Source organism: Mus pahari, chromosome 6 (assembly GCF_900095145.1).
Source record: "Mus pahari chromosome 6, PAHARI_EIJ_v1.1, whole genome shotgun sequence".
NCBI lineage: Eukaryota > Metazoa > Chordata > Mammalia > Rodentia > Muridae > Mus > Mus pahari.
Genome location: NC_034595.1, coordinates 86,746,216 through 86,771,655, shown reverse-complemented (window position 1 = coordinate 86,771,655; position 25,440 = coordinate 86,746,216). Strand labels below are relative to the sequence as shown.

At 50.4% G+C, this 25,440-nt stretch overlaps 1 protein-coding gene across 1 annotated transcript in view; it reads right to left on the bottom strand.

Moving 5' to 3' along the window:
- Myom3 (myomesin 3) overlaps positions 1-25,440 on the bottom strand; it is a 55,447-nt gene that overhangs the window by 4,801 nt on the left and 25,206 nt on the right. Inside the window, exons 16-34 of the mRNA XM_021200779.1 lie at positions 24,027-24,201; positions 22,716-22,837; positions 22,155-22,342; positions 21,803-21,929; positions 20,512-20,690; positions 15,435-15,549; positions 14,191-14,347; positions 13,599-13,708; positions 13,177-13,221; positions 12,065-12,201; positions 8,992-9,136; positions 8,720-8,779; positions 8,331-8,398; positions 7,355-7,465; positions 4,657-4,744; positions 3,960-3,998; positions 3,604-3,712; positions 2,304-2,467; positions 170-206 (exon numbers count right to left, since the gene is read on the bottom strand). Coding sequence (XP_021056438.1) covers positions 170-206; positions 2,304-2,467; positions 3,604-3,712; positions 3,960-3,998; positions 4,657-4,744; positions 7,355-7,465; positions 8,331-8,398; positions 8,720-8,779; positions 8,992-9,136; positions 12,065-12,201; positions 13,177-13,221; positions 13,599-13,708; positions 14,191-14,347; positions 15,435-15,549; positions 20,512-20,690; positions 21,803-21,929; positions 22,155-22,342; positions 22,716-22,837; positions 24,027-24,201 — 2,176 coding nt within the window. The remainder of the gene's footprint in view (positions 1-169; positions 207-2,303; positions 2,468-3,603; positions 3,713-3,959; positions 3,999-4,656; positions 4,745-7,354; positions 7,466-8,330; positions 8,399-8,719; positions 8,780-8,991; positions 9,137-12,064; positions 12,202-13,176; positions 13,222-13,598; positions 13,709-14,190; positions 14,348-15,434; positions 15,550-20,511; positions 20,691-21,802; positions 21,930-22,154; positions 22,343-22,715; positions 22,838-24,026; positions 24,202-25,440) is intronic.

Genomic DNA, 25,440 nt, shown 5'->3' with positions numbered 1-25,440 from the left:
AGGCGGAGGAAGGCGGAGGAAGGCGGAGGAAGGCGGAGGAAGGCGGAGGAAGGCGGAGGAAGGCGGAGGAAGGCGGACCCTGCTAATGTTCCCAGTAGAGGAACACTACTACAGTCACTCTACCCCTGAGGGGGCCCGTGATATGCAAGGAAAACAAGGAGACACTTACTTCAGTCTCTGGTGCTCTGCCAGGGCATCATCAAAAGCTGTAGGACAAAGACAGGACAGGGCTGAGAGGGGACTGTCATCTCTCATTCCCTCCCCACTCCCAGATTCTCACAGGGCAGTGCCAGGTTTGGAGCGGGAGAGATCCTCCCAAAAGACCTCGGGGTTTTCTTTTCTTTTCCTTTTTCCCCGTCTTTTTGAGATAAGTCCCCACTGTTTAGCCAAGGATGATCTGCTTTGAGCTAGTTTTCCTCCCGCCTCCACCTCCTACGTGTTAAGATTACAGTCACGTGCCACCCTGTCTGACCTCATTGTGGAATTTTCCTTTAATTTTTATTTATTTATTTTTTTAAAATTTATTTATTATTATTTTCTTTATTTACATTTCAAATGCTATCCCAAAAGTTCCCTATACCCCGCCCTAATTTTTATTTTATTTTATTTATTTATTTTTGTTTTGGGGGAAGGACAGGAGAGATGGTTAGAGGGCCACAGGAATGAATGAGAATCTGCAACTGATGGGGGTGGGGAAGTGGGAGAGGGGCATCTCCGGACCAGACAGAGAACCGGGATAAGGGAGGCGCCCAAGAATCAGTGGGGATGACCTTAGCTGTGACTCACTACGCTGGTGATATGGAACCTGAAGAGGTCAGCTCCTGTAGCCAGGCAGGAACCCCAGTGGAGCAATAGAGACACCAACCCACCCACAAAACTTTCTACCCAAAATTTATCCTGTTTACAAGAAATGCAGACTCAGGGGACGGAGCAGAGACTGAGGGAATGGCCACCCAATGACCAGCCCAACTTGAGATCCATCTCATAGACAAACACCTATCCCTGACACTATTAATGATAATATGTTATGCTTGCAGACAGGATAATGTCATCCTCTTAGAGGCTCCACCCAGCAGCTGACTCAGACAGATGCAGACACCCACAGCCAAACAGTGAATGGAGCTGGGGGACTCTTATGGTAGAATAGAAGGAAGGATTGGGGGCCCCGAAGGGGATAGGAACTCTACAGGAAGAGCAACCAGAGTCAACTAATCTGGATCCTTGAGGGTTCTCAGAGACTGAACAACCAATCATAGAACATAGATGGTCAGGACCTAGCACTGCCACCCCCTCCCCCCAGCCCCTTCCCCACACATATGTGGCACATGTGCAGCTTGGTGTTCACGTGGACTGGGCTGTCTTGTCTGGCCACAGTGGGAGAGGATGTGCCTAGCCTCGAAGAGACTTGAAGTGCCAGGGTGGGGGGATACCTAGAGGGGTCCCTACTTGCTCGGAAGAGATAGGGGGTGGAGGATGGGGGAAGGATTGTGGGAGAGGGTGATGGGGCCAGTGAGTGGGATGTAAAGTGAACAAGTAAAACAAATTAAAATATTATTAATTTGTGTATGTGTGTGTGTGTGTGTGGGCAGGAGAGATGTCTCAGCGGTTAAGAGCACTGACTGCTCTTCCAGATGTCCTGAGTTCAATTCCCAGCAACCACATGGTGGCTCACAACCATCTGCAATGGGGTCTGATGCCTTCTTCTGGTGTGTCTGAAGAGAGCAAGGATGTACTCAAATACATAAAATAAGTAAATAAATCATTAAAAAAAAAAAAAAAAAGAAGCCAAGCATGGTGGCACATGCCTTTAATCCCAGCACTCTGGAGGCAGAGGCAGGTGGATTTCTGAGTTCAAGGCCAGCCTGGTCTACAGAGTGAGTTCCAGGACAGCCAGGGATATACAGAGAAACCCTGTTTCAAAAAAACAAAAACAAAAACAAAACAAAACAAAAGAAACAAAAATTTGTTTGTTGTTGTTGTTTGTAATTTGTTATTATTGTGTGTGGCTGTGAAGGTCAAAGGAAACTTCACAAAGTCCATTCTCTTCTTCTGGTTTTATATGAGCTCAGGGGATCAGTTTTGCTTTGAACTCCTGAGCCTTCTTGCCACTCCTCCATCCTCTGATGTGAGTCAAGTTTCCATGTCGTCTGGGCTGGTCTCAAACTCATTATGTAGCTGAGGTTGACCTTGAACTCCTGATCCTCCTGCCATGGTGCCTGAGCCCCTGGGATTGTCTAGACAGAGCTCTCAGCAGACAGACAGGCAGGCAGACAGACAGACAGACAGACAGGAGAATGGCTCACCTTGCCCAGACAGGTCTGCTGAGAGCTGCCGGACTTCCTTCCCAGCATTGATCTCCAGGGTGTATTTGCCCTTATCTGAGTCCTTGGGGTCCAGGATGTGGAGCCAAATCTCGTCCAGGGTGGTTCCTGCCCGGACCCGATCGCCACTCTCCAGACGCTTATCTCTGGAATGCAAAGGCACAGACAGACAGGGTAGGGTGGACTGTGGGTCAGCTCCCCGGTGGCCCACCAGACCCTTGCTACGGACCCACTCATCCATTCACTGTCGTTCATCGTCTGACCACCACCCATCCATCCATTCGGCATTCAGCTAACCATCCACCCATCCATCTATTCGGCATTCAGCTACTCCTCCCTTCCTTCACCCAATCCTATAGCAGACCATCTGCATGCAAAAGCTGGGTTTGTGTCTGTGGTATGCCCTGCAGGCTGGAGCGATGAGTAGAGGGCATTCTTGGGGTGGTGACCTCCCTACTTTTGGGGTCACACACCCACCTCTTCCTTCTCATCCCAATCTTCCCTGTGTTTCTGCCCAGCCCCCTGTCCCCTAACCTCAGAAACCAAAGAAGTTTCAACGCTTCCCCTTCTCTTCTTAAATTTCATCCCTAAAGATATCTAGCGCACGTTCCCAGGGTTCTGTTCCCTAAGCCTATTGTCACAGGACTCAGAAACTCTGGCTGGAGAAGGGACTCCCATCTTTCTGAAGCTTCCCATGGTTCTCACTCTCGTTGCACAGATTTTCCCAAGTCAGTCCAGACTTCCCTATAGAATGGACACAGCCACGTGTGCTCCACAGACTGCCCATGACGAGAGGCTCCGCGGAGATCCTGTCCTCATATCTTGGGTGACTTGGCTGGCTGAATCTTTGTAGAAGCCTTCCCAATTTCCTGTCCTGACCCTCCCACAGCTCTCTCTGCCTGGACCTGCCTCCTGAGCCCGGACACTTGGCTCTGTTGAGGCTACAGGGGCCAGCCAGTGTACATCACTCTAGTGACTGGCTCTTCTTGACTCCTGAATCTTTTCTTCCCTCAGTTTCGAGATATGTTCTGGATACCATAATCCTTCGGTTGTCATGGAGTCCCCAGATCAATGGTCCACATTCCCATCCTCCCGGGAGTTGGGGGGCAACTCTTCTACTCCTTTCCTCCCTGTGGGCAGGACCTGTGGAAGAGTGTCCCCTCTGCTCATCCTTTGGGTCTGGGACCTGTGGGAGGACTGGGTAGGGGGCGGAGAAGAACCCCAAAGGCGCAGACACGGGAACATTCCAACTGGTGAGGGCTCCGGGGCATGGCCAACCTACTTGTGGAACCAAGCCGTCTTCATGTAGTCCACGTTGTAGTATTTGACCTTGCTGAAGAGCCGGATGCCCTCTTCAGTCCCCTGGATTTTCAGTGGGGTTGCAGAGAGAGCTGGGGATGCGGAGGCCAAAGGTGAGTGTCCCCTGGGGACCGGGGAGTTTTGGAGCCAGCCTGCTTGCTGCAGCTCCAGAGAAGTAAAGTGGGAGCACCATACTGTGTGTGGGCAGGGCCTTCCATCCCCCTCACTGAGAGCAGAGGCTAGACCCATGCCTGAAGCTGCTAAGGCTGTTGGGGGAGATCCTCGAAGGCTCGTTGGCTTTGGCCAGGTCAAAACAAAGAGGAAGACATGTTTACTTACCCCCGATCCTGGCCAGCTCAGTGAGGACAGCATCTAGGGCTGGAGAGAGACAGAGGGTCAGATGGGTGGGGTCCCTTAGGGATGTCGGGGTACTGGTGGTGGCTTTGGAGAAGGGTGAGGAAGCTCAGAGTCTCTCTGAGGGTGGAGACTGGAGAATGACTTGGGGATGGGAAGGGCTCTTGGGTGTTGGGTGATGGATGGGTCAGGCAAAAGGCTGCTGTCTGATATCTATCTATCTATCTATCTATCTATCTATCTATCTATCTATCTATCTATCTATTTATCCATTCTCTGTGTGGCCCTTGCTGTCCTGGAACTTGCTCTGTAGACCAGGCTGGCCTTGAACTCAGAGATTCCCCTGACTCTGCTGGGATTAAAGGTGTGGCTACCACGCCCGGCTCCATCTGATTTTCTTGTAAGCTATGTCAACCAGCCTGAAGAAGAACCAAGGCCCTCTGTGGGTGGAGGGGCTTCAAGCCTGGGCTAACTGTGGCATACCACAGCAGCACACATATCGGGTCCCCGGCAGTGGCTATTCGGGTAACCTCAGGCAACTCACTGAAACTTTCTGTGCCTCAGTTTCCCCAAGTGGCATGGAGATCGCAAACATCTTAGGCCACATGTCACACCACAGTCTCTTGCTCGAATGTGAGCTCCTCACAGCCCTCCTCCCATTCCTGATGCCACTAGCTCCTACCTTCACCTGTGAGGTCCAGCACAGTGTCATCCTCCCCTCTCTCATCAGAAACCACAGCTCTGTAGACTCCCTGGTCTTCTTTGGAAAACTAAGGAAGAGGATGACAGTGTGTGCAAGGGGTGACAGTGAGTCAGGAGGTCCCAGGTCCCCTACCCTGTGTGGGTTCTGTCAGCTCTGGAGTTGGTGGGTCTAGGGAGTGTGTGCAAGTGTGTCTGAGAGTGTGTGAGTATGTGTGTGAGAGTATTTGCATGTGTAAGGCTGTTTGTATGAGTGTGCGTGACTGATTGTGTATGTGTGTATGAGTGTATATGTTTGTATGAGTTGTGTGTGAGTGTATCTGTGTGAGTATATGTGTGTGAGCATATGTGTGTGAGCGTATGTGTGTGAGTCTATGTGTTTGTGTGTATGAGTGTATGTGTGTGTTTGTATGAGCTGTGAGTGTGTGTATGTGAGTATATTGTGTAAACATATGTATGTGAGTGTATGTGTGTGCATTTGTATATGTGCAAATGTATGTGAATTTGTATGTGTGCAAATGTGTGTGAGTGTATGCATATGAGTGTTTGTATGAATATGTGTATGTGAATGTTTTTATGTGTGTGAGCATTTGTACAAGTGTGTATGACTGGTTGTGTATATGTGTGAGCATTTGTATGTATGATTGACTGTGTAAGTGTGTATGAGTATATTGTGTGTGAGTGCATGTGAGTGGATATGAGTGAGTGTGTGAGTGAGTATATGTGTGAGTGTACAACTGTCGGTCTGTGTGTGAGTGTGTGTGTACTGAGGGTAGAAATGAGCACATCTGGTTTCCCAGGGGACTCCTTAGAGCGCAGCCCAGCTCAGCCTGCAGAGCCTGGGCAGAGCTTGTCTGTACTGGTCAGCATGCTCCTCTCCCTGGGGCTCCGACACAAGGACCTCCTGAGTTTCCCAGGAGGAAGCCTGTTTTCCTCGGCTCAGAACATGGAGTCCTTCTGGCATGTGTTTGCAGCCTTGAATCAACTCTGCAGCAACAGTCACTGAACTGAGAACGTGACTGCATTATGGAAAATGTTTGCTGACGACAGACCCTTGGCCATCTCATGTGCTAGACAAAGCACCTACTAAGCTCAGCCTCAGCTCATGGGTGTGTTTTTTGGGTTAAGAAGCAGAGTTCAGAAATGACATCTTATCATATGGCATTTCCCTCAGGAATCCTTAAAGATTCCTCCCACCTGGGCCACTTCCACACAGTGACTTTGGGGCAGGATCCAAGGCAGAGGTAAGATTTCCTCTAAAACTTTTCTTTTTGACCCACAGAAGGTCATAAAGTCCCACTTATATTGAGGTGGTACTGGAGAGAGCCAAGGTCCCTAGAGCAGGCCCTGGGGTGGACAGAAATCTAGGCGTGCCTCAGCCTTGTGGAGCAGACATGGCTGCACCCACTGGGGAGTGATTTCTGACCCAACTCTAGTCTTATGTCCTTGAACTTCATCTGTCAGAGCCTCAGTTTACCTGTCCATGAAGTAGCTCTGGTGTCCTTGCTATGCTTCAAGGACCCAGGGATTAACACTGTGGGTGCCAGAAAGTCCCACCCCCACAGGACTGCACGCATATTAAGAACCCACTGAATGTCACATCCCTTTAGAGGAGCAATCAAGATGTGGGAGAAGACCCTTGACTTGTCATTTCCTTCCTAGTGAGGACCTGTGGACAGTTACCCAGTATCCCCAGCACCCAGCCAGAGGCCGGGAAGTCAGCAGGGGGCAGGCAGCAGGCAGGCAGGGGGTCAGCCTGCTTTGGGAGGCCTTAGTCCTCCACAGGTGTGTGGAGGGACCTAGGAAAGAACCCATCTCCAAGCCTGCTTTTCTCTGACTTGCCTCACCGGGGCGAATCATTCCTGTCCTCAACCCCAGACTTGGGCGGGGAGCTCACAGAGAGCAGTAAGGTCAGAGGGGTCAGTGATTAGCCCAAGGTTGCGTAAACTGGACCAGAACCAGGCCTGGATCTTGAGACGTGAAAAAAAAAAAATCAGAAATAAGTAATCCTAGGCCTGTGTTTTGAAACATTTACGTCCTGGTTTTTTAAATGTTAATTTTGAGTTTTTTAAAATGCATAAACTAGTTTGGTTTGTTTGTTTATTTTTAATTTACTTATATTTGTTTGGTTGTTGTTTTGTAAGACAGAGCTTCTGTGTGCACTGGCTGTCCTGGAACTTACCTTATAGACCAGGCTGGCCTCGAACTCACAGAGCTCTTCCTGCCTCTGCCTCCCAAGTGTTGGGATTAAAGGAGTGAGCTACTATGTTTAGCTTTAGGGGTTTTGTTGTTGTTTGTTTGTTTGTTTGTTTGTGTTTTTAAGACGGACATAGCCAAGGCTAGCCTCAAACATCTTATGTGTCATTTGTTTCACACTTTGTTTCTGTGGTGCTTTTTGTGTATGTTCAACAAGCTCTCTGTCAGCCTAACAACACTCCCAGGTCCTAATATTTATCTTCTAAAACGCATTCTCTTTACTTTATGTGTCGCATGCATGTCTGTGCACAGTGTGGGTGTAATGCCCATACAGGCCAGAAGAGGGCGAACTGGAGCTCCAGGCAGTTGTGAGCATGGCCCCTGTCCTTCCTTGACTGGGCTCTGGCTCAGGCTCCACCCAGCGCTCTTGGCACCATTCAGTGGGCAGCTGAGCAGGGTGAACCCCAAGTCCCACCTGCACTCACCCCTTCAATGGCGAGACTCCCATCTCCAGTCGGCGGGTTGTACTGGCCACGGGGCGCCTCTTTCTTCTGGAAGAGCCACTGGAAGCGACTCTCCTTCTTCGTGTTGGTTACCTGAGGAGGACGGGGCAGGAGGGAGCTCCATCAGACTTTCCACTTTAAGATTAAAAACCCATGTTCTTTTAAAGGGCTCCTCCGACATGGCCCACCATCGAGACTCCTGGTGCAGTAAAGCCAGCTGATCCCTTTCTTATACGCTATGTCTCGAGTCCTGACTTTTGCTAATGTCACTTCCTGCCTCTTGACCTCTTTCACTGATTTTTTTCTTGTGAATATTTAGACCTCTTGATGAAGTCAGCTGTTACCGCCTCCAGGCATAGCCCTGCCTCATAATTAATGAATTTCCTGAATGTGTCTGATCAAGCAGAAGGCAGGTGGTATTTATAATTCTGCCTTGTGCTGTGTGTTCCCAGAGGCCTAAGGGAACTCGGAGTGCCCGGGACCTTGCAGAACACTGATGGAGTTCTTCTCAGAAAGAGCAGGCTAGTGAAGGGGCTTTCTTGCACAGTCTCAAAGGACCTGGGCTTTGAGTAAGGGTGACTGGGTTGGGACCTGGCCCCTGTAACTTTCATGTCTTCAGTTTGTTACTTACTTGCTTTCTCGTCTCTGAGGCAGCGTGGAAAGTGTGGATGGTTGTGAGACAGGTAAAATCAAATCATACACACACACACACACACACACACACACACACATGTGTCCGTCTGACACTCTGTGTGTGTGTGTGTGTGTGTGTGTGAAAGAGAGAGTCTGTGTCTGCTCTCTTTCTCCCAGGGGCCACTTCCCAGGCGTGGGACCAGCCAGTCACAGGAGATAGAATCCTGGGGTGGAGTTGGCAAGGATTGGTCCTGGGCTTGGGGACAAGTCACAGGTCACGCCTCACTGGGCTGATGGCCGGGTTGGAGGAGGGGTGTAGACTTGCCTTGCAAGTCAGAAGCACTTGGCAGTCCTCTGTGACCTTCCAGGTCAAAGGCTCCTGGAAATAGGGACCTGTAGGGAAAAAAGAGAACAAACGCACGTCATGAGCTTTAAGTTAAACCAGGGCGCCACCTGGTGTCCAGATAGGGAAAACCAGCTGGGCCGGAGACTGCCAAAGACTGGTCTCTAAGACCAGGGCACCAGGGCAAGGACTGCTGTGGGGGGAACAAGGGGCCTGGGGTCTCCTTAAACGAAGAGAACTTTAAGGAGACACTGGCCAGCCCTTGGGCTTGTAAAATGAAGTTTTATTCTGTTATCATGGCAGGACTTGACCAGATCACGGTGAACCTCCCTGGCTGGGTTGGTATTTTTCAGCACTGATGAGTGGCTTACCCTGTTTTCTCTTCCAGTCTCTTCTCGTTGCGTCTGCCTTTCTCAGAAGCTTGTCAAATTCTGTGAACACACCGGGAGGAAACGGCATGAGCGGAGAGAGCAAAAGGAACTGAGGTGGACAGAAGACGGAAGACTGGGGATGTGCTTAGCAGACCTTAGAGCCTAGAGGCCTGGGGGGGGAGCGGGGAATGATGGTGGGGGGTGGGCGGGAAGGATGGGTTCAGGCTGGTGGGGTGGAGTGGGTGCTTGGGGAGGAGCAGGGCCAGGCTGACCGTCATCCACCAGGGCGAGGGTGATCTGGTTCTTGGCTTTTCCATCTTGGAGCTGGGCGGTGTAGGACCCCTTGTCATCTTCGGAAAGTTGCTGGATGATAACTTCCACCAAGCCCTTCTCCCGGTCAAAGTTGATCTTGCGGTTCTGGCAGAACAAATCCCTGAGTTCTTTTTGGGCATTTCCTGTCCTGGGAGCTCTGTTGGGGGGCACACCTCAGGGTGTGATCAAGACTGGGGGTGCTATGTGCAGAACAGTCAACCTCCAGGGACTGGTGAGGGCTTCCTGGTAGCGTTTTCCTGCTTGAATAAACTGGGAATCTCCAGCTTGCCATGCTTGAGTTAATTATAATTTAATAGGAAGCTCTGTAGCTGTGCTGTGTCTCAGTGGTTATTTTCAACTTCTTTTACAATTAAAAAAATTGTTACATTTTAATTATTTTAATTCCCTGTGTGTGTGTGTGTGTGTGTGTGTGTGTGTGTGTGTGCATGCCTGGTGTGTGTGTGTGTATGGGGATACATAGGCCACAGCACAAGTGCTGAGTTCAGAGAACTACTTACAGAAGTCAGTTCTATGTTCTCTTTCTTTCTTTCTTTCTTTCTTTCTTTCTTTCTTTCTTTCTTTCTTTCTTTCTTTCTTTCTTTCTCTTTCTTTCTTTCTTTCTTTCTTTCTNTCTTTCTTTCTTTCTTTCTTTCTTTCTTTCTTTCTCTTTCTTTCTTTCTTTCTTTCTTTCTTTCTTTCTTTCTTTCTTTCTTTCTTTCCTTTCTTTCTTTCCTTTCTTTCTTTCTTTCTTTCTTTCTTTCTTTCAAAGATTTGTTTTATGTATATTATATGAGTACACTGTAGCTGTCATCAGACACACCAGAAGAGGGCATCAGATCCCTTTACAGATGGTTGTGAGCCACCATGTGGGTGCTGGGAATTGAACTCAGGACCTCTGGAAGAACACTTGGTGCTCTTAACCACTGAGCCATCTCTCTAGCCCCTGTGTTCTCTTTCTCATGTGGACCCTGGGGATTAAGCTGATGCCACCAGGCTTGGTGGCATGTGCTTTTTACCTACTAGGCCATCTCTCTCTCACCCTGAGTTTTTATTTTTTTTTAACTTAAAAGATTTCTTTTTATTTTCTGTGTACAGGATTTTGACTGCATGTCTGTGCACCGTGCACACACAGTACCCCATGGAGGTTAGAAGACATCGGATCCTCTAGAACTGAAGTTAAAGAAGACTTTGAGCTGCCATGTGGGTGCTGGGAACCGAACTTGGGTCCTTTGTCGCTGCTCCTAACCACTGAACAGCCTCTCCGGCTCCCTGGGACTCCCATATTTTTTGAAGCTGGGTCTTATGTACCCGAGGCTGGCCTCGAACTTGCCCTGTAGCTGAGGATGACCACCTTGACTTTCTCAGCCTTCTGTCTGTCTCCTGAGCAATGAGGTCACAGGCTGGCATTCCCCAGCATCCCCCCCCCTACGCTGTAATACCCACTCTGTAGAACAGCCATTTACAGTTTGCTGCACACTAACAGCATACAAGTTTTATTCTCTGCGTTTAGGTCCTTACTACCCTGGCTCTATTTGCATGTGTGACAGAAGGGAAGGACCTACTTGGCTGATGACCCAACCAATGCCCACTGAAACCTCTAGACCAATGGTTCTCAGACTTCCTAATGCTGCCACCCGAGCTAGTTCTTCATGTTGTTGCTATTTCGCTGCTACTTCATAACTACAATCTTGCTACTGTTATGAATCATAAGGTACATCTCTGTTTTCCCATGGTCCTCCACCACCTTTGTGAAAGATAATTCGACCCCCCAAAGGGGTCAAGAGCCATAGGTTGAGGACCTCTGCTCTAGACTTTACGGTGCCTCTGATAATGTGCAGCAGGCTCTATGTGCACTTCTTACATACAGCTTTCAAATATACTCCCTGGTCTGTTTCTGATTCTGGGGAAACCTGCCTGCCCTAGTGTGTAGACATAGACACAGACGCAGAAGCAGACGCAGACGCAGACGCAGACGCAGACGCAGACGCAGACGCAGACGCAGACGCAGACGCAGACGCAGACGCAGACGCAGACGCAGAGGGAGAGGGAGAGGAGAGAGGGAGAGGGGAGAGGGAGGGGAGAGGGAGAGGGAGTCCCTTTTTTTGGAAGATACATTCCCTCCCCCCCCCGCCCTTCCCTCCCTCCCTCCTTCTCTGGTTCTAATTAGGAGTCTTGCCCACACCTGGCATGTGCTCGAGGACTGAGTGGCACCCATGTGCTCTAGGACTGAGTGGCACCCATGTGCTCTAGGACTGAGTGTCACCCCAGCCCTAATCCATTTGGTTGACTGCTTTGCTGTCCTGGAGATGAAGTTCACAAATGACAGGACACTGTCATAAGACTGGAAACCACTGGTTTTCAGTAAAAACAATCGAATGTCAATAGCCCATTCTAACAAACGTACTTACCCCATCCTTACACATTAGAACGAAAACAGTGTAATAATATTGTACAAATATCATTCAAAATAAAACCCCGTGTGTGTGTGTGTGTGTGTGTGTGTGTGTGTGTGTGTGTTGGCTGTAGATTCTTGGATACAATGCGGTGCCACTGACCTATGCTCCAGGCCCTTGTCCTGATTTGTAATGGGGGTGGGGGTGGGGGTGGGGGTGAGGGTGGGGGTGGGAAGCAAAGGTTTGGAACAGGAAACTGAGCACGGTGTCAGAGAGAAGCAAAGCTCTTCCCTGGTGTCTGCTAGACCTGTAAGAAATTTCTTGCTTTCTATTTACATCTAAAGCAGAGGTTGAAGCTTGGAAAACTGTCAGCCCCAGAGAGGCTTTCCCATCTCAGGGATGCTGGGAAGGACATTTCAAAATGGCAGTGGGCGTGGAAATGTCCGCGTACTGGTTAGTAACTGCCCCCCCCCCCCATGCTGAAAGCCAGGCGACCTCCCCTACATGTCCCACTGCTGGAGCAGCCAAAGTGGCAGCTCTTACTAGAATGACAGCTGGCCCCAGGTCCCAGCTCATGGGTGCGGCCTTGCGTGGGGCAGGGGAGCCTCCCCAGGGACGTGGGCACCATTTACCCATTTACCGGGGAGCTGAAGATCTCCTTCTCATTGAAGATGAGGTGTAGCTCGGCAGCGGGCGATAGCTTCTCCACCTCCAGCCACAGTCGCACCTCACCTTGCTCGAGGATTTCCACGTTCCAGCCAGAGATCAGCTTGATGACTGGGAGACACAGGACTGGTGTGGGTGGGGGCCCTCTCCTCTCCCCACTCCACCTGTCCCGCGACCTGCCCAGTCCTTCTCTGTCCGGCCACGCCCACTCACCCTCTCAGCCCCGCCCCTCTCCATCCAGCTCTGCCTTGGCCCTGAATGTAGAAAACACTTGTAGAGCCTGAAGAGGCTGGGTCTGGCTAGAGGCCCGGAAGCTCTCTGTAGACTGAGCTGATTTCAGAACCGCATTTCCTCTTCAAGGGACCTTAAAACACTGGCATCTGGCTTTACCCTGCCCATTCTGACTTGGCTGCAGCCTGGCTTGGGCATGGGATTTAGAAAAGTTCTTAATATGATTCGAATATGGGATCAAGTGTTTGACTGGGCTTAAGGATTCCACCATCCAGAGACAAGGCCGGGAAGCAGAGGTTTAGATGTCTCAAGAGCTGATAGGGATGGTGGCGATGGTGATGGTAAGGATGGTGGCGATAATGATGATGGTGATGATGATGATGGAGATAATAATGATTGTGATGGTGTTGATGGTGATTATGATGGTGGTGGTAACAAGGATAGTAATGGTGATAATGATATGGGTGGCGATGATAGTGATGATGATGATGGTGGTGGTGGTGATGATGATGGAGATGATAATGATTGTGATGGTGTTGATGGTGATTATGATGGTGGTGGTGGCAAGGATAGTAATGGTGATAATGATATGGGTGGCGATGATAGTGATGATGATGATGGTGGTGGTGGTGGTGATGATGATGATGATGCTTGTGCTGATAAAAGCCGCCTTGTTTCCCTCCTTGGCACCTCTCTGGCTCCTGCTGGCCGTCCTTTGCCTCTGGTCTCTGGCTTTCCAGCCTGTGGCTCCCCTTTCTCCTGCTCCCAGGTTATATCCTTGCTCTCTGCCTGACTCAGCTCTGCGCGGCACAGGTTCTCAGGCCGTTAGGAACCAGGTCGCCCCTCAGTGTTTACCTGGGTTTCTGATCTCGTGACTCAGCTTCTTCAGTTTGTTCAGCTCTGGGGCAGGGAGGGGCATGGAAGAAAACAGACTGCAACGTTAGGTCACAGGGTTCGAGTACAGCCAGCCTGGGGCCTCCACGAGGAGCGCCACACTGGCATCAGCTAGGGGCCCCGTGCTCCACGGAGACTGAGCACCGCGGGCTTTGCGCCTGGGGCAGTGCAGGAGATGCTGAAGCTACCCAAGGCCACCCCGGGTCACATATGCTCCTCAGAGAAGCATCTCTACATGCCAGGCTCTGCAGGAACAACCACATCAGTGCTCGGCTCTGGGCGGGCTGAGCCTCAATGTCCACTTGGCTTCTAAGAGCATCGGTACTTGGACTCTGGGCCAGGATCTGTTTCCCTGAGGAGGTGCCAGGGTGTGAGGCCATTACCTTCCTCCGTCAGAGTGTGGCTAGCAGAGGTGTCTTCGTCGGCGTCGGGGACTACCACTGAGTAGATGCCCAAGTCCTGAAGGTCAGGTTCTTTCAGGATGACCTTGGACCTGGCAGAGAGAGGTGAACTGACCTCTGAGATGGGGCTTTGGACTTGAAAACACAAGACTTCCTCACAGCCTGTGGAGGAGGCATGCGGGGACGGGGAGGGGACAAGCCAGCAGGGAAAGTTGAGGGGCAGGAGCTCTGGTGACTTGTGCTCCTTCCCAGGTCCTGGCCAAGCTGAACCCTTGCATGCCCCCAAGGTCCCCTCCAGGGCGCCACTGTGGCGCATGCTCTAGGAACTTAGGCAGCGGCACTCATGACTGCTTCTCAAAATAGAATCCCAAAGAAGGCCTCCATTTCTGTCCCTAAGGCACCCTCCTTGCTTCTCAGCCAGCACCACCACGGCAGACGACAGGGCAGCCCTAGCCAACCTGAGTGTCTCCCTACCGGTTCTGCAGCCCTTGGGTGTTGCCTTCCCAAGTCCCGCCCCAAGCCCCGCCCCAGCCCACCGGTCCCGCCCCGCCTCGCCCCGCCCCGCCCAGCTCACTTGTTAATTTCATCCTCCACCTCCACCCTCTGTGGGTCTGGCGGGCCTTTGTAATCCTTGGACCATTGAAACTCAGGGAAGTCAGGGGCTTCGGGGGCTTCGAAAGCCAAGTAGATCTGGCCCTCGTCGTCCACACCAACTTCAATCTCCTGTGCGTCTGGGGTGAGATTGAGGAAGCGGGGATTTCACTCAGACTTCTCGTGACCTCTAAAGCCTTTTGTGATCCTCAACTCAAATGTCACCTCCTCCAAGAAGTCCTTCTTGACTGGCTCCCCTTCCCACTTCCTTTTCCTTCCCCTTCCTCCTCTTTCTCCCTGCCCCTCTTAATTCTTCTCTTTGACACAAAAGTTTGCTACGTAAGCCCAGGCTGGCCTTGAATGAACTATGTAGTCCAGGCTATCCATGATTCTACAACCTTGCCCTCTGGAGCACTAGGGTTACAGGTGAGTGTCACCACACCTGGCTCCTGTCTTTAAACATCCCCTTTCCCTTCTTTCTCTTCATCTCTACAGTGTTGTGACAGGACTCAGACTTAGGCAAGCCTTCCACTGCTGAGGGTTATCTCTGCCTTACTCCTGGCTTTCCTAAGACTTCCTCACGGACCACTTTGCCATCTGCCTTTTCTGCCCGTCCCCCCACTCTCACCCCCCCATCCCTCCTCACAACAGCAGACCTCTGCTTCCTCATCCACGGCTGTGCCCCTGGTGCTGTGTGAACCTCCCTCCCCAAGTAGTTGTTGACTGAACGCTTAATAGACGGGTGCTTTGTAGTCACCAGTGTGGGTGAGTCTGTCTTCTGCTGCCTGTGGGACTTGGTGGTTTGTTTTGCACTAGAGGTGGGTGGTACTGTGTGAGGGGCCTAGGAACAACTCTGGACTGCATAACAGAAGAGACCACAGCCACTGCAAGCTCAGTAGAGTCAGAGTCACATGGACACATGGAGCGACTGAGGTCGAGCTGGGTTGAAGGATTTGTGTAAGTTCATACAGATGGCATAGAAGGCAGGGAAGATACCCTCACAGCCTGTGGAGCACACATGTGAGGAGGGGGAGGAGGAGAGAGAGGGGGAGGGGCACAAACCATCAGGCAAAGTTGAGATGGCAGTGGGTAGGTAGAGTGGCGTGTGGGACAGAGCCTAGTGGATGCAGGCCTCCAGTTGCACCCTCAGGCTTCCCTATCTTCCCCCTGAGCGTCTCCTGCTCCCAGGCTCCCCCAGTGCAGTTTGGTCCTCCCTGGCCATCCTACCTGGCTTGTCCTCCAGGAGCACGGGGTCAGTGGGCACCGATGGTTGTCCCAGACCAGCTGAGTTCATGGCCTGGACCCTGAACATGTACTGCTTTCCCGGTTGCAAGTCAGACACCTGGGGGTAGGGGAGCAAAGCCTGAGGACAGGAGAGTGGCACCCTCGAGGACACTGGCCTCGCTGCTACTGGCTTCCCTGACACTGACCTCGCTGACACTGGCCTCCCTGACACTGGCCTCCCTGACACTGGCCTCCCTGACACTGGTCTACCTGACATTGGCCTCACTGACACTGGCCTCGCTGACACTGGCCTCCCTGATACTGGCCTCGCTGACACTGACCTCCCTGACACTGGCCTCCCTGACACTGGCCTCGCTGACACTGGCTGGAGCTGCTGGGAGCCCTCCTGGGCTGGGGCAGGCCAGGAACTCACCCTTTTCCTGGGAAGCGGGTGGTTTTGTCTTTGTTTGGAGATAGGGCCTCTTTGTGCTGCCCAGGCTGGCCTCGAACTCAGAAATTCCCCTGCCTCTGCCTCCAAAGTGCTGGGATTAAAGGCATGCGCCTCCACACCCGGCCGGAGTTCCATTCTTAACGTTAAAAAAAATGGCTGGCTGTGATGGCGCATACCTTTAGTTCTAGTATAGAGGCACAGATCTCCATGAGTTCGAGGCCAGCCTGGTATATATATGTTCCAGGCCAGTTAGAGCTATACAGCAAGATCCCAACTCAAAATTAATTAATCAAATTAATTAAATTTTGGAGGCAGTCTCATGCATGCCAGACCTGGAGTCAGGGATGACCTTGAACTCCTGACCCTTCTGTCTTGACCTCCTGGGTGCTGAGATTGTGGTGTACATCACCATGCCTGGCTTACCTGGTCCTGGGGGGGGTCGTCAAATGCAGAGCCCTGTGCATCTAGACAGGCAGTGTATTATCTGAGCCACATCCTCAGCTCTAAAACTTTATTTTGAATCAGGGTCTCAATAAATTGCCCAGGCTGGTCTTGGGGTTGTGCTGTAGCTAGGCAGGCTGTGAATTTACCTTCCTACCTTAGCCTCCTGGGAAGCTGGGGTTAAAGTCTGCACTACCCAGTGTGACTCCTTATTACGTTTTGGTGGAGTCTCTCCTTCTGTGACCCAGCTGTGCTTTGATGGAACCCCGATTTCTGCTCCTTTGGTTTAGCTCAACAGTTCCCTCAAAGGTATCTCTGCTCCCCAGACCTTTCTCCAGGCTGTCTTTACCCCTGCCAATCCAACTGGGCCTAAATCCTCCAGTGGTCTTCAGGGTCATCTTCAAGTTCTGATGCTTACAACCTAAAATCTCGCAAGGCACCTGAGCCTCTGGTCTCTTACTCCTGTATAAATGGCCTTCACCCCACAGCTCTCCAGGGTCCTGGGCTTCTGCCCTTGCTGTGGTCTCTGCCTAGAGCACCCCACCCCACTTCCTTCTTGGTCTAACTGACTCCATTCCAACTCTGGCCTCCTTGTTCAGCAGTGGCCTAAGAGAGGATGCCAGGGAGCGGTTCCGGCTTCTCTCCCCGGGGCGCCCAGAATCCCTCTTGATCCCTCTCCATTGTAGCATTTAACATCAAATGGTGTCACCTATCACAAGTGCCCATGGCATGTTTAGCTTAAAAGGTCTGGGACCCGCTCCAGATCTGGCACTAAGCAGGTGTCAAGAAGTGGGTAGTGAGTTACTGAGTGGCAGCCAAGCATCCCAAGGTGGGAACCAGGGCCAAATTACTGAAGCCATCTGCCCTGGTCTGGGCCAGCACGCATGAAAGCGCAAGGGCCATCCGCCGTGCATCGGCTGTCTCTGCTGTGGGGAGACTGGCCCCACAGTATGTCAAACTTCTACTAACTTATTGATCTCACCTTATATCTACATGCCTGTGTCTGGCAGCCCTACATCATCTAAACATTTCAGCTTCAAAGCCACAATGTGATAGGCACATTTGCTGTTATAAAAGACTTTCCCTGGGCTGTGCATCTTTATGTGTTCATAAGGATCTCCTTTTCTTGGTGTTTGTTATTACAGTTGTCTTCCAAACAATTAACTGCACAGCCAGAAAGAAACAATTAACCTAATGTTAATTTTATTACTGGCTCATCAGCTATCAATTAACTCTGATTTATTGATTTATTTTTGGTTTTTTTGAGACAGGGTTTCTCTGTGTAGCCCTGGCTGTCCTTGAATTCACTCTCTAGACCAGGCTGGCCTCGAACTCACAGAGCTCCTCCTGCCTCTGCCTCCCCTCCTGTGTGCTGGGATCAAAGTCTTATGCCACTACCACTTGGCATGATTGTATTTAATATAGGGTTTCATGTATCCCAGGTTGGTCTCAAACTTACTATGTAGCCTAGGCTAACCTTGAACTTGTGTGTGTGTGTGTGGTTTGAGGCAGGGTTTATTTGTGTAGTTTTGCCTGTCCTGACACTTTCTCTGTAAACCTGGCTGGCCTAGAACTCACAGAGATTCTCCTGCCTCTCTCTGCCTCCCCAGATGCTGGTCATAGGGATGGTTAAATGGATGTACCACCATAGCCCAGCTGAGCTTGAACAAGATTTATTTCTTTATTTTATGTATATGAGTACACTGTAGCTGGACAGATGGTTATGAGCCACCATGTGGTTGTTGGGAACTCCGGCCCTGCTTGCTCTTGCCCAAAGATTTATTTATTATTACATGTAAGTACACATCAGAAGAGAGCATCAAATCTCATTACTGATGGTTGTGAGCCACCATGTGGTTGCTGGGATTTGAACTCATGAGCTTCAGAAGAGCAGTCGGTGCTCTTAACTTCTGAGTCATCTCTCCAGCCCTGAGCTTGAACTCTTAATCCTCCTGCCCCATCTCCCAAGTGCTGGCATTACAGGTATTTGCTACCACGCCCAGCTTAGTATCACTTTTTTTCTTTTCTTTCTAGAGACAGGGTTTCTCTGTGTAGCCCTGGCTGTCCTGGAACTCACTCTGTAGACCAGGCTGGCCTCGAACTCAGAAATCTGCCTGTCTCTGCCTCCCAAGGGCTGGGATTAAAGGCATGCATCACCACTGCCTGGCAGTATCACTTTTTGACAACCCCAGTTTAATATGTCTTCAGGGAAGTCAAGATCATATGAATGTGGACTTGACCTGACACACGCAGTCTGTTCCCCATTTCCTGCTTTCGATTCCTTTCAGTTGCTACACCATCTCCCTAACCTGAGCCTAACCAGCAAATAGCAAAATGAATTACGGCTGCTGCGCTCAGCTTGGTTATTCCACTGTGCTCAGCTTGGCTTCTCTTCTGGAGCTAGCCCCAGTTTATGAGTGCATTGGAAAGCGCACTACAATGAGAGGAATGGCCTGTCAATTAGCTATGAGTTAAACAGATGATTTTAATCCATTAAATTATGAATGTCCACATCTATTTATCTTAATATAATTCTATCTCTCCTGTGTTCCTTCCACGTGCCCTGTTTATTGATTTCACTTTTTATCTACACTTGTGTCTAGAAGACCTAAATATCACCTCTATTTATTATAGGAATGAATTATTATTATTATTTTGAGACAGATGTAGCCTCCCTGTACTCAGAACTGGGGTGACAGGCATGCCCATCCACACCCAGCCTCTACATCCTGAAGCTAAACTTTCCCTAGTCCTCCTGACTGTCTCGGGTAGCCTTAACTTCATCTGTATAAAATTCAAGTTTTTGGTTTTTAAAAGATTAATTTTATGTGCTTGTGTGCTTTGCCTGTATGTATATCTATGCATCTTCTGTGCATGTCTGGTGCCCATGGAGGGAGAAGAGGGTGTCTGTCATATGCCCTGGAACTAGAGTTAGATAGTTGTGAGCTGCCATGTGGGTGCTGAGACTCCAACCTGGGTCCTTTGTAAGAGTAGCCAGCACTCTTAACTGCCAAACTCTCTCTCCAGCCCCTCATTGTGTTCTGACTGTAAGAGAAACAAGGTGTGGTTGGGAGCAGTCAGCAACAATGTAGCAGTAAGGATGACAGCGTCCCTGGTATCCCCTCCCACCACAGTCCCCTCCCAGGCTTTTGGAGACGTGGCACGTGTCAGATTCTATTTGCTACTGTGTTATTTTCCTGTTGGGAGCCTTCTCTTCTTACAGGACTCTTGTGGAAACCTAAAGAACAAACCTTCCTGCCTCTGGGAGAAGATCAGCATTCTGCAGGAAATATGGCCCCGTGTCCTCTGACTGCAGGAGGTGAAATAAATCCTCTACCCAGACCTATCCTTGTAGATTGGCCTTAAGCAGAGGAAGCCCTCCACAGACTGTAAGTCACATGAGCAGACATCACATGTATTTTGTGTAACACTGTGATATGACAATCTATCCCTGGCTAACGAATTTTGGAATTTGCTTCTCATTAAAACCTAGGAACATAAACTGAATACATACCTGTCTGTAATCCTAGTCTGAGCTTTTACTCTTTATTACCAAATGAATTAAAAAGCATATATGCATGTATGCTTATTCACATGTGACATGGTAGATACACACTATCTAAGCATACCACTATAGTTTATTTTTTGTCCTCCATGTGATATATGTTTTCACATCAATCAATATATACACATTGACCATATCATCACCTCTCCAGTGTCTTGTTGGGCTCCACAGAAGGACACACTATGAATTAGTTCATCACGGAAACCCCCCAGTGACAGACATTACGCCACTTCCACGGCTGCAGTTATAAAGAGTGCACACCACTGTCTTTGGACCTCTGCATACATGCCTTGTTATTTCCCTTTGGCTTCAATCACAGAAGCAGATTTTTTTTTGGGGGGGGGTCAAAAGATACGCATGTCTAAATGTTTCTATACTTGTTTCTCAGGTGAGTTTTTAGGAAAATATCTGTCCAGCGTGGAGTGGGTATTGCCACCAACCAGTCAAACCTTCTATCATGTGACCCTGGGCAAGTCTCTCTCTCTCTCTCTCTCTCTCTCTCTCTCTCTCTCTCTCTCTCTCTCTCTCTCTCTCTGGTCCTTAGCTGCTATCAAGTAAAGAAGTACCTGCTGAGAGCTTCTGCCAAATGCAGTGTCAGGGAGGACAGAGGGACAGGGACTCACCCTGAGGTGGGTGTCAGAGGTGGCATCTGGAGTGACCGGTTTCCACTCCTCAGAGCCTTTCTCCTGGAAGCTAACACGGTAGCCTGTGACTGGCCCGGCTCCAATATACAGTGGGGGCTCCCACTGCAGCATCACGGAGGTGGCCTGTACCTCAGACACCCTTGCATCATATGGGGGACCTGTTGGGGATGAAATATCAGCATAGAGGTGGATTTGGTCAGTCAAGCAGCAACTAGCCAGCTATCCATCTACCTGGTCTGCTTTCTAGCCAGCCAGCTCAGCAGTCAGTGTACAAGCTGGGTAGATTGTCAGCCAACACTAAGCCTGGAAGTACCCTCTTTGGGTGTATGGGATGAGGCCAGCTTTGGTTTCACAATATTTGACCTTGGGCCTGAAGTTTGGTTAACTGTTTAAAATATGCTCAGCATCACCTCCTCCCAGAAGCCCACCTGACCTTCTCCATGCCTCATCTGAGACAGCATGAACCCTCCCAGACGTTTGCCACTTCAAAGTCAAGGATGGAGGCTGAGGTCATGACCTCTAGAGCTAGACTGCCAGGGTCATGTCCCAGCTCTACCCTTTCCAGTGATGGGGACTTGGGGACTCGGTATTCCTGTCTCCTGATTCTAAAGTGAAGCAACAATGATTCTTATTATATGGCGCTGTAGAGAGCAACGGGAAGACCATCCACAGAATGCACCCACACAGCAAATACCCACTTGATGTTAGCTGCTTGCAATTGCAACTCAGCTTGCAAAACCCAGGACAACCCATGTGCTAGCAAATGCTCCGCCACCACGGAGCTATTCCCAGCATTTGGGGTAGGTTCTCTGTGGAACACAGAGTGCAGACAAACCAAGTGGGATGACAGCAGAGGCTGTGTCTTCCTAGGAGAGCTAAGAGGCTCACTTGTGAGAGAGCCAGTAAGGTCACAGGAGCAGTGTTCGGAGTGGCTGATTCTCCATATTGGGTTTGGGGGTGGTGAACTGAAAGACCTGGGCAAGCTAGGAACTGACTGTTCTCACAATGTGACCTTGGGGGGTGGGTGTCAATGGAATATCTGGCCAGAAAGAGTTCAGATGGTGTCAAGGTTGGGGACAGCTGTGCTGTGGTTAGGGACAGACAGGCTTAAGATAGTCTGTGTCAAGGTTTACAGGGTCAGCCTGTGCAGAATGTGAGGTCTGGACCAACAGGACAAGGCGGGATGCCCAGCGTGGGCAATGACATTCGTGTTGTTGGTGTGATGAGGGAAGGTGGGGACAAGTCTGGACATTGACTCTCAGGCTCTTACCTGGCTCTGGCATTGTCCACTCTCTGCACTCAAACAGGCTGCTGGGTGCTGACAGCTCACCAATACCTGCCCAGTTCACGGCCCGGGCTCGGAACTCATAGAAATGGCCTTCATGAAGGTTGGTGACCTATAGAGGTGGAAAGTCAGACTGTGCAAACTGAGGCTGGGGAAGAGAGGTGGGGTGCACCGTGGCAGTAGGCCAGCCAGAGCAGAGGACCTGTGGAAGCTTCCAATATGGCTGTTCCAGGGCCCACTGGGTGGCAGAGCCTGGGGACCCAGAGGCTTCCCAGGATGTTTTTCTGCATCTTGCAGAGCAGCAGTGATGGATACTGAGCCCATTGTCCGGCCTCACCTTGCACACGCGGCTTGGGATGGGCTGATGGTTGACTGGGTGCCAGTCTGACTCCACTGAATCATGCTGGTCCACGAAGTAGCCCAGGATCCTGCCGCCTCCGCGTCGCTTGGGGGCTTTCCATCCAATGACCATTTCATTCTTCCCACAGTTTAGGAGTGCGAAGTCATATGGGGCCGATGGAGTGGCTGGAGGAGGCAAGGGCTGAGGAGAGGGCTCCCTGGGGTGGCTGAACTGAGCAGTGGGGCCCCAGGGAGCCTCCCCTGTGGGTGCCCACCCAGATCTAGGAGTCCTCTCTGAGCCAGATGTGTCTTGCTCCCTTAAAGGGTGTCTCAGAGTCTCACCTCTGAGTCTGGGAGCCTTCCCACTGCCTAGAGAGGCCCAGGATCAGTATACACAATGGCTTCAGGCCACTGTCCCTTTCTCCTTGAAGGAAAGGGTGAACAGAAGCTCCAGTTCCCTTGACAGAGGATTGGAATCAGACCTTCCAAGGCATGGCCTTGGCTCCTGCCCAGGCCTGGCTTCCCTGAGCATTGTAGGCAGGTGCTGCCCCGGACTCACCTAGCGCTTGCTTGACCCTGACGGGCTGTGTTGCAGCCGAACTCTCGCCAACCCCAGCCTCGCTGACCGACCTGATGCAAAAGTCATACTCCTTCCCAGTCCTCAGCCCTGGGACTGTGAACCTGGGAGAGAAACGTTCAGCCATCAGGGACATCTAAACAGCTGACATTATCTGCATCACCTAGTAGGATAAATGGTTGCCAGCGGGATAGGAGTAGAAGGTTCTAGGCTAAAGCATTGCTCCAGTAAATAGTGATATATGAAATGGCACACAGGGGATGTTGTCCCTCGGCTGTCTCACCTGCATGCAAAGATGAGAGTCTGGGGGATGGTGCTCTTGGTAAAGTGTGTGCTACACATGCCTGAGGAAATGAGTTTGGTTCCTAGCACCAACACAAAAGTGGAGTGTGGTTGTGTATATGTATAACTTCTGCTCAGGGTGTATGTGCAAGGGCAGAGACAGGATCCCTACGGTTCACCATCCATCCAGCCGAGTCAAGTAGTGAACTCCAGGTTCATTGAGAGGCCCTGCCTCAAAGAATTAGATAAAATGCGGAACAGAGAACTCAACCTGACCACTTAAGTTTGCTTTCTGGGATCCGTATGGTAGAGAGAACTAATTCCCATAGGCTCTGATCTCAACGTGCACCCAGGTTAATAAATAAACATAATTAAAAAAATTTTTTTTTAAAAGTTGGGCTAGGGAGATGGTTCACTGGGTAAAGGCATTGCAGAGCAGCCCGAGGACATGAACTTGGTGCCTTAGCAGCCACAAAGAGCCAGACGTGGCAGTCTGAAATCCTAGTACTCCGAAACAGGATGGGGAGCAAGGTAAGAGCTTTGCCTGGGGCTCACAGGTCAGCTAGCCTGGTGCACACTGCGGTGAACAAGAGACCCTGCCTCAAATGAGTTGGAAGATGAGGATCGACATTAAAGGTTGTCCTCTGACCTTCAAATCTGCAGGGTGGCATGTGCACACACACGTGAACACATGCATGCATGAGCACACACACATACACAGATTGACTGTGGAAGACATCTGATGTCAACCTCTGGCCTCCACACTCATGTGCACAAACCTACCCGAATAAACACGCACACATGCACACATGTACTGCCCCCCCATGCACAGACACACACGCATACATACACACGCACACACACATGCACACATACACACACACCCCACATGCACACATACATGCACACACACACGCACCCCCACATGCACACACACACACACACACACACACGCACATGCACACGCACAGAGCTTACAGCAGTGACGCCCGGCCTGTGAGCCAGACTTACTTGGTGTCCTGGATGGGCTTGTTGTTCACGGTCTGCCACTCTGATGCTCCTGCCTCTCGGGAGTAGATGTAATAACCCAGGAGCTCCGAGCCACCATTCACAGGCTCCCAGGCAAGGGAGACAGAGGTCTGAGTGTTTCGGAAAGCTTGAACTTGAGCTGGAGGAGGGAGAGTTGCTGGAAAACAGAGAGGCAGAGGGAGGACACTGAGTTATGGTTCCGATAGGTGAGGAGGGGGAGGAGGAGGAGCATGGGGGATTTGGGAGGACTTTCACAGCAGTCGAGGCAGTGGCTAGATTCCAGACCTGTACAGGGCTTTGGGACGGCCCAGGGTGAGTGTGTCTGACATCACTCTCCTGTCCTGCAAGCCATCTTACTTCCTAACCGAATCTCTAAGGTCTTCTACATTAATCTTCACGGTCAATTGCTCTCTCAACCTCTTCCTCTTCTGTTCCCCTCCCTCCCTCCCTCCCTCCCTCCTTCCCTCTCTCCCTCCGTCCCTCCTTCCCACTTACCCTTTACCAGTTCAGACAGCCTTTCCCTAGTCCTTAATATCAATCTTAAAAACAAAACCCACCAAAAACTTGATTTTCTTTTCTTGAAACTTCTGTACTGATTTTTATGGCTTCCAATGACCAAGTTGCTTGAGTTGGGACTTCTGTGATTTGCTAAATGGACGGACAGATGTTTATTTGTATGTATATAAAGGAATACATGCATATATGATAGACATGCATATATGGTAGATGGATGAATGGCTCTCTGTGTATGCATATATGGGTGTGTATGTGCTTGCATGGGGTGGGTGAGTGTGTGTGTGTGTGTGTGTGTGTGTGTGTGTATGCATGTATGTGGGGTAGGTGAATGGGTGGAAGCTCAGATGGATGGATGGATGCATGGATGCATGGATGGGTAGAAGTTGATGACCCCGGTGCTCACAATTGTGACCCCCACAGGAGGAGCAATGATGAGAGGGGGCATTTCCTCCTTGCCTCCTTCCTCTTTTATTTCTTCTTCTCTTCCTTCTTTATCTCTCTCTCTCTCTCTCTCTCTCTCTCTCTCTCTCTCTCTCTCTCTCCAGTAAAATCTACTTTTGAAATACAAAGAAATGCCTTTTATTTTTTCTCTCCCTTCTCAACTTTCCTTTCCTCTCCTGAATCGTACCAGTGTCTTGTCCTGGTCTAGCTGCTGCGGGCATCTAGTCACAGCCCATTTCTTGGTGAGGCCCGTAATTCAAGTGAAGTGTAGATGAGATCAGGGTCAAAGGAAAGTACCAATTGCCCACTAGCCCGTTCATATGTGCCACCAATACAGACTGCGGTGCTTTGAATGGGAATGACCCCTATAGGCTTACACACACACACACACACACACACACACACACACACACACACACACGGGAGTGGAACTGTTTGA